The 17,781-nt window shown below is 42.5% G+C and overlaps 3 protein-coding genes across 3 annotated transcripts; 2 read left to right on the top strand and 1 right to left on the bottom strand.

Moving 5' to 3' along the window:
- Positions 1–2,742: 2,742 nt before the first annotated feature.
- On the top strand, positions 2,743–5,901 carry N7477_008985 (GAG-pre-integrase domain-containing protein; the record flags this gene model as incomplete). The annotated part of the gene is made up of 1 exon (XM_056970647.1): positions 2,743–5,901. One exon carries the CDS (start codon positions 2,743–2,745, stop codon positions 5,899–5,901), a length of 3,159 nt encoding a protein of 1,052 aa, XP_056820679.1.
- Positions 5,902–5,923: 22 nt separating this feature from the next.
- Positions 5,924–7,486, top strand: N7477_008984 (Ty1/Copia family ribonuclease HI; the record flags this gene model as incomplete). The annotated part of the gene is made up of 1 exon (XM_056970646.1): positions 5,924–7,486. One exon carries the CDS (start codon positions 5,924–5,926, stop codon positions 7,484–7,486), a length of 1,563 nt encoding a protein of 520 aa, XP_056820678.1.
- Positions 7,487–14,866: 7,380 nt separating this feature from the next.
- N7477_008983 (uncharacterized protein) lies at positions 14,867–15,331 on the bottom strand (the record flags this gene model as incomplete). The annotated part of the gene is made up of 1 exon (XM_056970645.1): positions 14,867–15,331. One exon carries the CDS (start codon positions 15,329–15,331, stop codon positions 14,867–14,869), a length of 465 nt encoding a protein of 154 aa, XP_056820677.1.
- Positions 15,332–17,781: the final 2,450 nt, after the last annotated feature.

Here is a 17,781-nt window from a genome sequence, read left to right as displayed (position 1 = left end):
AGACTGGCCACCTTCGGAAGCGAAGACTAATTAGTCGACTAAGAGTAGTATAATAACTCTTTTATCCTGCTATTCAAACGATCATTCCACCGATACTGCGAGATACTTTTTCGGCCAAAAAGATCCTTCGCCTAAGGCACCAAAACACCTCACACCTTACACTTATCTATATCGCTAAGGGACGGCTCTCCTATTATAACGAGGAGGGGAAGGATACTTATTACTACTAGTTATTACCGATTAAACGCTTATTACTACGATTTTCCTTTATTTATTATAATTTTATTGCTAGTTTAAAAAGACTATATAGTAAATCCCCTATAAAGTATTAGAATATAAAATGCTAAAAGCCCTAAACTTCACTTTAAAAACCTTACTTTATAAAACCTCTCTTTCTAACCCCCTACCACACCCTCGTATACCTCCGCATACCTTCGTATACGAATTCTGATCGATATAGATAACGATAACCTCCTAAGAGATATTAAGGTACATAGATAGCCCGTTAATAGTATCGAGAATGCCTTTAGCTTCTTTAAAGTTATGAGCAGCTTTAGGCGTACGAGCTCGTATCTTAACTATTTGACAGGTTACTTATAAACTATAGTTATACGGAGCGTACTATTAATTTACTATACCAGTACGTTAATAAGGAAGAACTATAGAGAGGCTCGGAAGAGTATAAGGAGTTCCAGAGAAGGTAGTCTAAAGGCCAGAGGATACAAGCACGACGCGCCTAGAATAAGTAGTATCTTATTGCGAATAAGCTAAAAGCTATTAAAGTATAGGGAGAACAGTAAGCGAATACCTTCTTCGGTTACTTAACTACTTATTCGATAATAGAGCTAGCGAGTAGGTTTATCACTACTGGCCTTAGCTACGATCATATCCGCCTCTCTATTAATAACGAAGTTCTCTCTCGCTTATTATCGCCGGGCAGAGGTGTCCGAAACACTAAAGGAGTTATTTAAGGGGATCTTTCAAAGGCCCTCCTCCGGAAGTGTACCTTAGCCCTTAGATAAGAGGATCTTCTTTAGTGTGGACTATAATTAGACTAGGATAGGTACTGCTGCGAAGTAGGCTTCGGCCAGGATCTACCCGCTATTAAACCGGGAGGCTAAACTGCTCTTTTAGGATAATTTATTTCTATTACTGCGGTTAAGATAGAGGCTAAGGCCGATACCGATACTAAAGCGATAGATAACTGTGATCCTAAGAGTGTTATACCCGACAATATATAGGATATAGCGATATAGCTTAAAGAGTTAGATAAGGAATATACGGCCGACCTAATATCTATTAGCGACTCGTCTAGTGTGGTCTCTAATCTTTCTGTGGCCCAGTTACTTCTTAACGACTACTTATTAGAAAGTAATAAGGAATATAACCCCTTATAGGAGAGAAACGAGACTACTAAATACGGTTACACCGCCTAAAGAGCAGCTATAAATAAGACTCTGGCCCTTCCTGCGGACGCTACGAACAGATAAAAGTTAGTAGCACTTAGGCGTATTAGAAAGCTGTCCCTTCCGGAACTAGATTCGACCTTTACTAAGGATATAATCTGTCTGCCTTATGCGAAGAGAGTGTTTAAATTATTCGATATACGTAGTGCTAGTAAAGACCACGCGGCACTAACGGTACGAATTAGTTTTATTTACTGATACACTAAGGACTAAGATACTATAGTAAAGGAGAACCGGACATGATTTCTATCAGATACTAATAAGTTATAGTTAGTATTGGAATATAGACCAATGCTACATAGAAAGATCTATCCTTATATTCAACATATAAGACCAGATTGCATTGATCACGTGACCAGATTTCTCTTCTATCAAAATGATGTTTTGACCACTTCTGATTCTGGTCCGCGGCCCTCCCCCAAACGATAGGCGGGACCATTTTCCTTTAGGGGTAAAATGGTCTACCTTTAGGCATGCATAGCCTGATCCTACGGGGATGCCTTCAGGGTGGCTTAGACCGTCGATCCTTGATATCATTCTTTTCGCTTCTCTTCGGTTCCCTTCTTTGCCACCTTCATTATGTTGCTGCCTAGTGTTTATACGTCATTTGTATGTCATTCTAGACGTCATTTCTAGGCTATCCTAGCCTATAAATACGTCCTTCTTTTTCTAGCAGATAGAATCAAGTCATTTTCCACTTTCCAAAGTCATCTCTACCTTCTTCCTTTGATCCTCAGGACTGTGGTTCTGCCTTCGTTTAGGCTATATCTGCTTATAGTCTATCCTACGACCTTTGACCTTCTACCTTTGTCTGGCACCGACTGACCTAGTCAGACTAAGGTTGATCCCACGGACTTAAGGGGCCACGATCTGCTTCGTGGTAGCTTTACCCTTATATCCCAACAGTTATGAGCCCGGATCTCGCTTCCCTTTGATATCTATTGCGGTCTTCTATTGAAGACTAGTCCTTCTGCTGCGGTCTTATACCCGATAGTTATAAGACTTGTGATCCAAAGCTATCGACGACTTCTTGACTTGCGGTCTTATACCCGATAGTTATAAGACTTGTGATCCAAAGCTATCGACGACTTCTTGACTTGCGGTCTTATACCCGATAGTTATAAGACTTGTGATCTAAAGCTATCGACGACGTTCCTCCTCTTTTAGGCCTAGTCTGTGGCCTATAGACGACCTTCTTCCTCTCTCACTTCGACCACACTTCGTCTTCACTTCGCTCTCACTTTTCTCTCACTTTGCCTTTACCTTCTTGCCTATAATGTCTGATATAAGCAAGATAGGTATTACCTTGTCTGAGTCATCAGACTGGTATCTCTGGATTGGTCAAATTAAGTCTTATGCTATTGCAAAAGGCGTATGGGACTATATTGACCCCGATAATCCAATAAAGAGGGATATTCCTTCTTATCCTATTCGTCCTAGGGTTACTGATATTAACCCTAAAGCCCTTACCGATGAAGACCTAACTACCTCTGAGCGAGAAAGGTGGAGAGACAGACGAAGAGACTATGAGCTTGACCTTCGCGAATATGACCGTATTTCGGGTGCTATCTCTCAGATCTACCTTATCGTCCAATCATCGATCTCCTATTCAAGCAAGCTTATCATTCAGCACCTACCGACGGTCTATGAAGCCTTACAAACCCTTCAAAAGCGCTATGCACCAACCACTGAAGCCCGAAAGCGGTCGGTCATCAAGAAATACCATCAAATGCGCCGAATCCCGCATTCTTTGACCATAGATGCATGGATTTCGCAATGCGAGAACACCTACGTAGAGGCTGTCCAATTAGGCATTGGTGAAGTCCAATCAAAGACTAGACCACTTTTGGACTTCCTAGATGGCCTAGCCTCTATGTCTCCCTCCTTCGCCGAATACTGGCATAATGAGATCAACCGGCTTGAATCTATAGGCCAGATAGACTCTATAGACTTCTTTACCTTGACAAAGAGGTATAGGGATTCTATTAGGCTTATACCGCCTAAACGACCTTCTAATGTCCATGCAACCTTCCGTGGACAAGCAGATAAGGGCCAGGGCAAGAAGACTAAGAAGCCCTGTCCATGCCAAGGGGGCGCCTATGATGGATACCACACATTCAGTGATTGTCCTTATATCAACCCCTCTATTAGGCCAGAAGGTTGGAAACCAGACCAAACCGTCCTTGACCGCTTTAAACAAGCATGCACCCATTCAGGCTTTAAACAAGCCTACGACAATGCTATCAAAAAGCATCAAGGTCAGCAGGGCCAGTCCGACACTCATATGGGTATGGTTACCTGCCTAGCTTCTAGGCATACACGGCCTAATGTGTGGGCATATGACTCGGCCGCAGACACCCATGTCTGCAATGATCGTTCCCAATTCGTCACCTTTTCGCCCTATGAAGGAGACCTCTTAGTCGGCGACACAAAAGCCACTATAAAAGGGAAGGGCTTAGTCTATTTACGCTTCCAAAACACCACTTTTGACCTCTATGAAACCTTATATGTTCCACGCTTCCATTTGAACATCCTATCAGCAAAGAGGGCCAAGAAAGGGGGTGTTTACCATAATCAGAGGCTTAATAGGCTTGAAACAGAAGATGGGACGCCTATTTGCAAGACTTCGGATGACACAGGCATCACCCTTATTCTAGGGTATCAGAACAAGTCTATGTATGAGGATCAGACCTCCCCCGACTCCCCTTTGCTTCCACCTCAGACAGCCTTCAACACCACTATGAAGCCTATACAGCCTATACAGGAGGAATCTGACCCTGAAGACGACATCTACGAGCCTATGGCCCTAGCATCATCCTACGACTCGCCTATCCTTAAAGGCTCAGACAGCCTATGGCATCAGCGTCTAGGGCATCCTAGCCTCGATACGGTTAAGCATCTCGAAGCCTCTACCACGGGGGTGGTTATAGACCATTTTTCGGCCGAAAAACAACCTTGCGAGACATGCCTTATCTCTAAGGCTCAAAGACAGGTGTCTAGACGACCTATGCATATTGGAGACCAACCGTTCGAAACCTTGCATTGGGACCTTATTCATTTAGGCCCTGGAATCAACAATATCCTCTATGCAAGCCATGCGTATTGTCCAGTGACGAAATACCACCTATTGGTCACCATTGCACGGAAACACCTGATCCAATTATCATTGCAGCAAATGATTGATTTCGTCCTTACCCAATTCGGCATTCGCATCAAACGCATCCACCTAGACGGGGACCGCAATATCCACCAGGATAGGCTTCGAACTCAAGGAATTGAGGTCATTACCTCACCGCCCTACCAACCAGAGCAAAACCCCTTTTCAGAAAGGTCTGGTGCGGTCATTATCTCAAGGGCTAGGGCTATGATTATTCAGGCATCCTTACCTGAATATCTATGGCCTGAAGCAGTCCAAGCCGCGGTCTATGTGCTTAATCAAACCCCGAACAAACAACTAGGATGGAAGACACCCTATCAGGCCTTATTTGATAGCCTAGACCCCAAACCAGGCTATATGAAACCAAAGCCTGATTTATCGAATCTACGGGTCTATGGCTGCAAAGCCTTCGTGAGGATCAATAATATCCCTCGTCTCGCAAAGATGAAGCCTAGAGCAATGATAGGCTACCTTGTCGGCTTCAAAGCATCCAATATATGGAGAATCTGGGTGCCTAAGGCCCATAAGGTCATTAATGCAAGAGACTGTGTATTCGATGAGGCTAGCTTCTACCAACCAAATACGGCGTACGATGTGATAGACGACCAATCAAAAGAAGCTATCGAGCCTTTGTCGATACCAGAATTCAACCTAGTCATCACCAAGGCTAGTATTGATGAGCCTCTCGATGATCCATTGACGATACGGCCTTTACCGGACGAAACAGACCAATTATCCGATAACGACACCGATAAAGATAACAATGAGGATATAGACTACCAAGACCAAATCCTCGGCGACCTACCGCCTTCCCCGGAGGAATCAGAAGGAGAAGAAGAAGTAAGGCAAAACCAATGCGAAAGTGAGGATAACCTTACTCTAAACGGCACCGAAAACACACCTTATTCGGGCGATTTTAGAGTAAATGACCCTTCACTTCATCCTCACTCAGAAGTCGAAAACGCCTCACCTCCCTCTGAACCTTCTTTATTGTCCCGAATCACTATTCCGGCCGAAGACCTTACCCCGGATGCACGTGTTTCCGACCAATCACCTGACTTTATGGTCTTAATTGATAACTCTTCCTATGACGAGGAAATGTTGAATCAATATGACCACCCCAAACGGGACAGATCTCCCTCGCCTGATTCTTCAAATAAGCGGCAAGCCTTCGCTTCCTTCTATAATGCATTCTCTGCGGCAATAAAGGATCAGCCTAAGAAGGTGCATCAAGATGACCTTCCCCCTCCCCCCGGAATCATGGGAAGAAATGCTTAATCATCCTTATAAAGCTGAATTCATGCAAGCCGCAGACGTCGAATATCAGAAGCTTAAGAATATGAATGCATGGACTCCCGTGAAGCGAAAGACCATTGAGGAAGACCATAAATCATGCAAAGGGTCTATCAAGCCTCATCGATGCCCTAAGCATCAAATTCTGCCTTTAAGATGGGTATTTACCTATAAAGTGGATGAAAACGGCTATTTATCCAAATTTAAGGCTAGAATTTGTGTCCGCGAAGATCTCCAAGTTGACCGCAATGACGAAACTAGGGCTACTACCCTTGCTGCACGGACCCTTCGGACTCTTCTTGCTATTATTGCTGCATTTGACCTTGAAACCATACAATTGGATGCAGTAAATGCCTTCCTAAATAGCAAGCTAGACGACCCCGTTTATGTTGCCTTCCCCCAAGGATACGGCCGCAAACACTACGTTCTACGGCTTAACAAAGCCTTATATGGCCTAAGGGTAGCGCCTATCCTATGGCAGCAAGAAGTCCTTCAGAAACTGGCCCAGTTTGGATTCGTGCCTATTCCTGAAGACCCGTGCCTATTTGTCTATAAAAATGTCGTTTTAATGATATTTGTGGACGATATCTTGGTCATCTTCCACCGAAGGCACAAACATGAAGCCCATGAGCTTAGGGACAAGCTTATGCAAGCCTATGAAATGAAAGACCTAGGCGAGGCAACGAGGTTTATAGGCATTCGAATCACCCGCGATAGGGCCACAAAAAGGCTATGGATCTCCCAGGATGCCTATATTGAGAAAATTGCGCATCGATTCCATATAACGCCTTTGAAACCGGTTAAAACGCCATTTCCACCCTCGCCGCTCCCCGCTCCACCTTCGGACCACCAGGCTTCCCCAGCTATGATTCATCTCTATCAGCAGAAGATAGGATCATTGCTTTATGCCACAATTATGACTCGGCCTGATGCCGCAAAAGCTACCCAAATGCTTTCGGAACACCTCACGAACCCTACCAATCAGCATATGGACGCTGCAGACAAAGCCATAGCCTATTTATACTATACTAGATATAAGGCTATAGAGTATTCCCCTGTGCTAGACGGTCCCACCTTCGCATGTGCAAGCGATGCATCCTATGCAGACAATATCGGACGAAAGTCATCAGAAGGCTATGTAGCCTACTTATTCAATGGTCCGATAGACTGGATTGCACGTAAGCAGAAGACGGTGACGACATCAACGACAGAAGCCGAATTGCTTGCTATTTCATCAGCCAGTAAGCATGTGATGTGGTGGAAACGTCTCTTTAGGTCTATAGAACTAGACCTAGACCAGGAAAGGCTTAGTGTCCTTTGTGATAACAAACAGACCGTGGACCTCCTTACTAAGGTCAATTCTTTGTTCCGCACAAAGCTTAGGCATATTGATATCCACCACCATTGGTTACGACAAGAAATAGTGGCCGGAAACATCGATATTGCCTGGATTGAGACCAATTCTATGCCTGCGGACGGTCTGACCAAGCCTTTGCCTTATCATAAGCACCAGCGGTTTATCGATCATCTAAACATGACCGATATCCAAGACAGAATTGTCGAAATCTAGATCTATGAGACTATGTACGCATAGGCCTAATTCTATGCCTTATTCAGCTTATAAGTTCTGATAAGCTGAAGGGGGTGTATTGGAATATAGACCAATGCTACATAGAAAGATCTATCCTTATATTCAACATATAAGACCAGATTGCATTGATCACGTGACCAGATTTCTCTTCTATCAAAATGATGTTTTGACCACTTCTGATTCTGGTCCGCGGCCCTCCCCCGAACGATAGGCGGGACCATTTTCCTTTAGGGGTAAAATGGTCTACCTTTAGGCATGCATAGCCTGATCCTACGGGGATGCCTTCAGGGTGGCTTAGACCGTCGATCCTTGATATCATTCTTTTCGCTTCTCTTCGGTTCCCTTCTTTGCCACCTTCATTATGTTGCTGCCTAGTGTTTATACGTCATTTGTATGTCATTCTAGACGTCATTTCTAGGCTATCCTAGCCTATAAATACGTCCTTCTTTTCTAGCAGATAGAATCAAGTCATTTTCCACTTTCCAAAGTCATCTCTACCTTCTTCCTTTGATCCTCAGGACTGTGGTTCTGCCTTCGTTTAGGCTATATCTGCTTATAGTCTCATCCTACGACCTTTGACCTTCTACCTTTGTCTGGCACCGACTGACCTAGTCAGACTAAGGTTGATCCCACGGACTTAAGGGGCCACGATCTGCTTCGTGGTAGCTTTACCCTTATATCCCAACAGTTAGATTTCTATCGCTTTAAGTATTAGGCTAATCCTCCTATTATCGCCGACTATCGTAGGGTAACCTAATTATCCTTCGAAAGCCTCTACTATAGGGTATCTCCTACTCCCGACCCCACGACGCCTATACCTATTACGTTAAAGTTATAAATATAAGAGCGAGGGAGTGTGGTTATTCCGTAGTTATTTGGCTAATTAAAGGAGGACTTCGATAGGCATTACCTAGGTGGCCTTCTTACTCTTATATATAAGGAGATAGATATATATAACTACCACTATCTACCTCGTGTGGGTAAGCCTCGCCTTAGGTAGTTAAGGAATATATAGCACGGTATTATTTAATAGCTTATCCGTTAGGATCTAGCGTACTATACGTACTATGTTTTCTTCCGGCTAGACCACGCTTACTGACTAATCTCCTTCCCGTACTACGCAAAGAGTACTATACCTAAGGAACAGACTTATTTTAGGCACATTAATATAAATCTAAATAACCTAGTACAGACTAGACGAGGTAGCGCAATCCTATAGGGCAGTCTAGCATTAGATAATAAAGATAAATAGAACTATACTAAGATTCTACCTAGTATATATCGTCACATTCAGAAGTGGTGGGCTCTCGTGCGGGATAGAACGAACACTACGGATAGCTTCGTGCAGAAGATTGACAATTATCTTTGGACCCTAGAAGATACTAAGCGATATAGCACTAACTAAGTAAAGGAGATCTATATAGCTAGTGATATCCGAATCAGTTTGCCTAGTATCCCCTATAGGTCGACGGGCCCCGTAACTAAGAGGCGGAGAAGCATTTTGCTATGGTTTATACGTATCAGAGATAACCACTTAACTCTGGATACTCTAGAGTCCGGTATATAGGAAGAAGTGTCTGCGGCACACCGAGACCTTATATAAGCTCCAAGAACTCTATTAGGGCTTACGAGCAGTGTGCATAGCCGTCTGTAGTATATATTCCCTATGGCGCCACGATTCCGCGGGGAAGGTTTAATCTCTGAATACTTAGTTAGTCGTAGCCGCTAGACAGACCCTAGTATATCGGCTGAGTTAGATATCCTCTTCGGACCGGATAAAGCCGTAGCAACCGCCTATATTATCTTATAGAGGAAGAAGGCGTAGCAAATATACGCCTAATTATTCAGAGATATAATTAAGGCGGAGAAGCTAGTATTCGGGAAAGATTCCTTCTTCCACCGCAAGGTATTAGGGCTATATATTAGTCCCCCTAATCTAGAAGTTGCACCTCCGGAGGATAATAATAACAAGGAAGAGATATAATATCCGCGGCGATAGGGAATAGGTATTATAGTCTTGTCTTTCTTTGCTTTTGTTAAAGTGGCTTAGGCATTCTAAATTAACTGCGCTTAACCACGGGACGGTTAATTTTATGGGGAGGGGTAGTATATAGTGGGAGAATTGGTGACATAATAAGCCTATGTGTGGCCTTAGGCATGATTTAATATCTGCAGTGCATAGTATATCTCCAGACACACTTAGAGGGAGAGAAGTCATCTACCTAATTCATTCAGGATTCACCCAATTTCTTCTATCCATAATGCAGCATTAAGATTATCCCGCACGGCCGCAACAGGGCATCAGTACGGCCTCATCCAGCATCCTCTACACCAGACAGGCAGTGTGTGTGTGTGTTGTCCAGTCTGCATCGCCAGACAGCCATCGAGCCGTTCCCATTTCAATAGGTATTTTCCGGGAGACAGCCCTATACATAGACTGCTAAGCAGAACGAAAGGCCCTATATAGGTTGGCTCGAGATATTGAAGCCTTTTATCGCGGCTTACAAAGCCGGCGTCACCTCCGTCCGGGACTATATTACCGAGGAGAAGCTGGTATACTGGTACCGCACGATAAAAAAGGGCATTGTCTGCGATGTCACCGACACTACGCTGGAAAACGACCGCGGCAACTTCTTCCGCGGCCGGCCCTACGGATAGGAGAGTATAACGGACGAAATATTCATCGTCACACTCCTCAAATCCCCTGCCCGAGTACTAGTCCAGTCCGGTGACCAATTATAAGCTATTCAGGCTCCTGCAGGTATCAGCGCACACTCGGTGCCGATAGGCATAGGCCAGCAGAAGTTTTTTATCACCCGTGATAGACAGACGGTGCTATCGGGGACTAGCCTGAAAGACATTATGAACACCTACGCCTGCGGAATCTACAACTTCAACGCTTATGTGGGTACTCTGCCGGCGCCGTTCACTATTAGCCGGCTGCAGTCGGTTAGGTTGGCCATACTATCGCAAGGGCTGAAAGCTCTGTGCCCGACAAATACTTTGGGGATAAAAGTAGCTAACAGCGTGCTTGCAGCTAAGACCAGTCCTGCGCAGAAGGGCAAACATTGATAGGCGACAAAAGTTCAAAAAAGAACAATGAATATACTCTAGGATCGCTCGATAAAAATAAGAAATTATACATAGTAAAGTCACGAAGTGGAACTGGATGTGTTGTCTCCGCAGTTCCCTTATCTTCTAGGTCGATTCAAGAAATACTGTACCGACTCTCACGGCAGATGGATTCCGTAATTATTAACCTATAGTTATTGGTATTGAATCTCAGCCGTAATTGCGTTAAAGGGGATTTGACGAGGTGAATAGGCAGCTTTATATAAATTAAATATCGGATAGTCGGTTATTAGTCAAGCATAATTTTAGTCGACCCACTGATATAGCGATATAACCGGAGCTCCAAAAGCCGCCCTAGGAGCCTTCGCATCTTAAGAGTAGTTATTTTACTTCTGAAATGTTTGGCTAGCTCTGTGGTGACTAGTGGCTGCTAAGAGTATTTCTACGACTTTAGTGCGAGGAAGAGTTAGACTTCTTTCTATTTAGATTTTAGTTATAGTAAAGAAATAAGATTTCCAAATTCCAATAACCCTAACATAACTTTACAATCTATTTTGAAAGCTCGGTTGCCTCCTAAGAATACCATAAAATAAGATTTTGGATCGTCTGCCGACCTTCGCAGCTAACCGTCCTTTGAGCAATAGTCTTAATTAGGATTTTAACTCCCATCCCTAAGATCTAGTTTTTTGTTAAGACTGTTGCAAAATAATGAGCTAAGCAGCTTACTATATTTATCTTATTCGGGTCCTCGAGAACCAACGTCTCTGGCCTATAGCTTCCAGATAAATCACTAGATATATACGATAATTAGTCTGTATCAGAAATAACAAAAGCACGGTCCTCGCTTATTTCCGAGGGCGTTTCCTCTAATACTATATCTAAATCTGTATAATCGGAGGAATTATTACCTTCTGGGTCATAAGTAGAGGACTCCGTCTAGCTGCAGGACTCTTTGATCCGCTTAAGTATGCTATCTATTTCCCCAAAGATATTTGGAGGTATTTAGACAGACTGCAAACTCTAGCAAAGAATATATAAGTAAGACTTTCTCAAGCTTTGCCAAAATCCCTCGCAGGCCGGGAGAGAAAAGGAAGATTCAGTATACCAAGCAATTAACAAATAACTATTAATAGAGTGCCAGCCGTACTAATGAACTGCATTCGTCTAGAGATAGGGATCCTTAAAGGAATTTGTAGCCAATGCGGTCCCAGTACAAAGAATATAAGTCTAGGCTTAACTGAGAGGACAAAGGAGACCTAAGAAATAAATACGCTTCAAAACCCGTAAGCTTATCGGGGGTTATTTATTTTCGGCTATATGTCACCACAGTTAAAAGGAACCTTTTTCTTCGACTTTTCATAGCCTATACATAACTATTGAACGCTCTAAAGATGCCCCACAAAGCTGAGGCTCTACGCAAGAATCGGCCCCCTTAAGGATATCCCTAGTCCTGGCTTTAACTATCGCCTCTAATAAGTAGTGGACTAAGTATAGCAAGGCATACAAAGAAAAAGGGAGCAAACATAAGCTCAAACGTTTAAACGAACGGAGAGCCCTATCGACCTAGGATATTATTCCCGCGGTTAGGTAGACCTCAAATAAAGTAAGTTTAAATGGCGGCTCAAATTCTGAAGGAGACCCGCAGATAATGACTGGTCACGTAGAGACATAGCACTAGGACGAATGAAATGGGGCCGTATAAGAAAAGTATATCTTTATTTTCGAAGATCTATACATAAAGTAGTCCTTTACACCCCTTCTACTTTTTCTTCACGGACATTCAGGATTCGATCGTCGACCACCATACGCCAGAAATACTCTCTATTCCTAATAATTCTCTGGCTAAGAAGTATAGCCTTTGCTTCTAGCTTAACTTATATATCTTCAGGGAATAATGCTATTTTCCCCGCCGCTCGGGGTTATATAACCGGATATCGCTCGGTCGCATATTTTATTAATTAGGTTAGTACATATCCCATCGACGTGGCCATTCTACCGCAGACAGCTAACAGAAATCTAAATAACGGGCTATCTACGGCCGAAAATTTAATCCCTAAGATCTTCCAGCCGAGCAGCTCACACATATTCTGTATACATTTACTAACGTACATACGGAGACAGGAGAAGTATACTTATCAGACTTATAGGCTAATCTTAAAAAACACTACCCTAGCGATTCTTAGGATAAGAATGGAAACAACACTTATAGATATATAAAATAGCTATTCCTACTTAAGCAGAGAAATCGTAATTTAAAGGTGCTGCTTTCTATTGGCGGCTAGACTTATTCTAAGAATTTTGGGGCTTCGCTCGGTACTGCTACTGGCAGAGCAGCTTTTGTTTCTTCCGCCGTGAATCTTATCAAAAACCTGGGATTTAATAGCCTCGATATTAATTAGGAAGTAAGTTCACCGAAGGTTTAGGAATAAGTGAAACTTTAACTGGAATAATTATAGTATCCTGCCAATAATAGTCAGGCTCAGGACATAGTGACTATACTCAAAGAACTGCGCTTAGTAGGCCTTACCTAATCTTAGAATACTCCGTTATAGCTCACTCGCCCTAGGCTCTTAATAATTATAGTGCCACCTATGCCAACGATTATTATTTCTTAATAACAGTTATATGCCTAGCTAGTCAGTCCAACTATATTTTGCGGTTCCTAATATTAACCTAGACTCCAGGTCCAAGCCACTACCAGAAGCTCTATATCACTGAAATAGACTAATACACTAATTTCTAGAACCTAATGGCCTACGATTATTCTGGAAGCTAGGATAACGTCGCCAGACACGATACCAATATCTATCTATCCATTAAAAATTGCCCCAGTACCCCTTTTAATACAGACGAGGCAATTTACTACTACACAACCAGCGGTATAGATGCCAAGAAAATCGTGCTAGGGATGCCACTATACGGTAGGTCCTTTTTAGACACTGACGGTCCAGGCAAGAGTTATAATAGGGTAGGAAGCGGTAGCTAGGAAAACGGCGTATAGGGATTATAAAGCTCTGCCTCTAAAAGGTTCCAACGTCAACTACATAGAGCAAATAATCTCTAGCTACAGCTATAATCCTACCTAGCGCACGATAATTAGCTTCGACACGCCCTAAGTAGCTCAGAACAAGGCAGAGTATATTATGACAAAGGGCCTCGGCGGGGAATGTGGTGGGAGAGTAGCAGCGACAAACCAGGCCCCAATAGCTTAATCACTACCGTATATACTATATTAGCTCACTAAGCCCTTACTGGTACTAACTAGGCGAATATAAGTCGTTATATCGTTTGGAGGTATCAGTGCCTTAGAAAAAAGCCAGAACCAGCTTAAATATAACGCTTCCGAGTACCTAAACATCAAGAATAGACTTAAATAGCTGAATGGCCCCTACTTTTCCTTTTAGCTTTTTCCCACAAAATCGGATTCACAGCCTAAAAAATAGAAATTATAATTTATGGCGTCTTACTAGCTATCCCTATATTATATCATTTTATATTCAACTATCAGCTTAAAACAGATTTTCTGCATATAATAGACGAATCAAGCTAAGTTTTGAGCCGAGTAAACCCCGATTTCCACGATTTCTCCGCCCTATTAAGGTGTCAGTAAATATAACACAGCACGCGATAGGGTAGGAAAGCTAACATTATGTGATATCACAAGCTTATTATCCAAAAAGTTCCACTCGATCTAGGTATGCAAACTAGATGGTAAACAATCTCTATACTATATGGCTTGCCAGCTATCCCTCTCTTTAATCTGGATACCAACTAAACAGTCTTTAATAGATGCTACTTTCAAGCCCTTCAAGGACTTTACGTGAACAGATTTCCATACCCTATCCTTATGACCAATTAAGAAACCATTAATTATAATACCACGAAGACGCTGTACGTCTCGACTTTCGTCGAAAATAAACGCAGTGTAGGAGTCTTCTGGGACCTTTATGGCATATCGGTGGCTATCGTAAAGGTCTCCATGGCTAACATAACGTATAACAGGAGTATATTTTGGCAGTTCTTACTAGTATATACAGTTCTCTATCACTTTCCGCACTAAGTCTATATTATCCCAAATAACTCTATAACTAATAGTCTTCGGGTACCTATCCTGCGGTATTCGTTAGACATTTTGGATAAGCGTTATAATATTTGCCCGAGGATCCAAGTTATCCACAAGCATATATTTATAACCCAGCTCTTTCCACTGCTCCAAACATAGCTCGACGTACAAAACTGTACTGAGATGATAACGTCCTCGTCGTTTGTGAGAAAGCGATAAACTATTTAGATAAGTTCCGGGGGCAAACATATGTGGCCCCGGGCTCGAAGTCCTTTGTTAGGGTTTGCTAGTTTTAAAATCGCAAAAATATCGGGGTCGAGAGTATATGGCTCGTTTCGGAATAGAGGCACCTCCAGGAAGTCGCGAAGGAAAAACAGGTGGTCCTTAAATCGATCGATCCAAGTTTGATTAAAATAATCTTTCTTAAAGACACGCCGGGCTATTTTCCAGCAGTAGTCATACGCCGTCACTTCTTGCGAGCGCTGCTCTTCAGTAAAACGCAGGATAGAGGTATAGTGGCGACGAATCAACTTTCCAGTTCCAACTCTATTCTTATGCTGCTCTTCAAGAAGAAAGTGATATGACTGAATATAATCCGTGGCGTATCTGCATAACGGACATGAGATCGTTGGCTCGGCAGCATCGTCTATAGGTGCGTCCATTGGTTCGTTCATATGCTCCTCGTCCATTGGTAGAGTATTATAGAGGAGACCAGTTCATGGAAAGGATAAGACTACACCTCGTCTTCAAAATTCGGTAAGTGGTAAGTAGCTGGCTAAGCCAGGGCGATAGGAGAACACGATTTTTGGCCCCACGTAGGTGTGTAGGATTATATGATTGGGGCCAAACTCAATTTAACCTGATTTTGATTAAAACAAATTTTTTCTGGGCAAATGAATGCAAGAAGGCACCTAGGAGTTGATAAGACATGAATACTGCAGCTCGAATCAACGTGATATCTTGAAATATGGTGGCGAATGGTCAGCGCCCCTGAAAATGCCCCGTCGGTAGAGGTAAAGTGGGAGGAAATTTTACTAGTTAGTTTTAGTTAACGTAATCCACAAGCTATCCGCCACCACAAGCAACCCTAACCACTATAGTAAATGCAACGAATTACAACTTCAGATCTCAACAACCATTGATTATTTGAACTTCGTTTTTTCTTGTAGCTATGCTTTTGTACTTATAGTATGTTTTATGAACCTCATAGGAATTAACTAATTACTACACCGCCTTAACCAGAATAGATTACTACAGTATGGATCGAAATAAGTTTCCCCAGCTTTGTTTACTCTGTTTATTAAAAGTCTTAGTTTATTTGGTTTAGCCTTAGAGAAATCATCCAAATAGGATAGAGCCAAGGCTAAGCATAGCTGGTCTAGCTTGCCGTTATAAGGAGTTCTTACTAGAATACAAGAAAAGGAATATATGAAACTGATCTCGATCTTTGCTGTAAGATGAAATTGTCAACTCACCATAGTATCTTATGCCAATAGATCCTATCTAAGGTGAGCCGTTGTTTGCCGGCAATTGCTCCATAATTGGTGGATCCGGAGTTGCCTTGAAAGCCTCTGGTCGTAATACTTTGTGTAGGTACTAATAAATAATTGCCTCCAACCCTATTTGTGATAACTGGCTTAAAGAGGTAAGATACTCCTTATCTTCTGATTCTCGAAGTTGACTGGCCTAAACGAGAATGTCTAGAGCGGGCCCGCCAACATCGATTTTAGCTTCTATATAACCTAGCTCTTGGAGAAAAACACCAAAGCTATTTTTAAAGCTAAATCCCGGTCCAGATATATCTTTCGCTTTCTGGATCGACATACTTAAAGTATGCGGAGGCTATGGAGAAAGGTTATCTATTTAAGGCATTAGTGGCAAAAACAATATTTCTAGATTCATCGCAGGTGGTGAACTGCTATTTTCAGGTATTTCATGTGTGCTGTTCCGGATTAGAACTTTGAGCTTATCTCTCTAGGACGCTATTGTCACTTACTGCTGGCGCTGATGCCTTATAAGGGAAGAGGCTCGCTTATACTTCCTCGTACATCCTTTATGTGCGTAGGTGTAGTCAGTCTTTATAGTATAAGTTAACTTATGCTATCGACGGTGCTTAGCCCTCGTGAAAACCTATAGGTCGATAAGTCTAGGCCCAGCACTTAACGGCTCCAGACCTACCTTGTCGCAGCCGGAATGCTCGTATCTATACGCCCGTTAACCCTTCGGGGGGTTTTTGGCTTGCTTACTTTGGATAGAGTCCTGTGGTGAGTGGTATATATTCGTGTAGGACTCTTTTAGGCTGCTGTCCATTTAGGGCCGAAAATCCATTTAGGGTACTAGAGTCTAAACTTAGTATACGTGATATGGAGGTTAGAGGGCAGGAGATCCTTTTTGACTCCGGAGCGAGACCTATAATCACTCTATTTAGATTATTATTCTTATAAAATAGCTAGACTACAAGCCAGGGAATTAGATGGGAAGTGGTAAGCAGAGAGTGGCTATCAACGTTTAGTTAAATATAGATCTCTATATAAGTATACGGGTACAAAGGAGTAAATAGTGGATGCGCCGAAGTATGTTTAATCCCCGGCAGCCAACAGCTCAGGGAGGAAAGTGACTATTTAGCCAATAATAGATCACCCAGAGCGTACTTATCTTAAGGGCCGTATATAAGCTAAAAAAGCAGAGGGAATATAGTAACTAGCTAGTACAGTATTCCACCGAAAGATTCGGGATTCCACTCTAATTGCGGGGTCCATTAGAGTATTTTAGGGCCAGATTGTTATAATCTACAAAGTCACCGAATCAACATATCAGCCAATATTGCTAGATATACTCTTTAGCTATGAGTTAAGGGGTTCAACGTTGCTCTTAGGGAGTTATAGAACCTACCGCGCTTAACACTCTAACGTCGTGTCTCTTCCCTTGCCTTCATATTACTCTAAAAAACTCTCTACCTTGCCAAAGTCGATAATAATAAAAAGAAAGCCTAATATATATGCGCAATTATTAGGAAAGAGCATTTTTGAATAAAGTAGCTATTCTGTTTTGCAGTAACTGGTTTTTCGTTCTTTTTATTTATCGCCTGAGGTTGGTCAAATAAGTTATAAGGTTATAGTCTCGATAGGTAAAATATATA

Source organism: Penicillium maclennaniae, assembly GCF_028827695.1.
Source record: "Penicillium maclennaniae strain IBT 15551 chromosome Unknown utg000007l:1.0-4884863.0:1.0-4888362.0, whole genome shotgun sequence".
Lineage (NCBI taxonomy): Eukaryota > Fungi > Ascomycota > Eurotiomycetes > Eurotiales > Aspergillaceae > Penicillium > Penicillium maclennaniae.
Note: the sequence above shows the minus strand (reverse complement) of the source record. Positions and strands in the feature narration are given on the sequence as shown.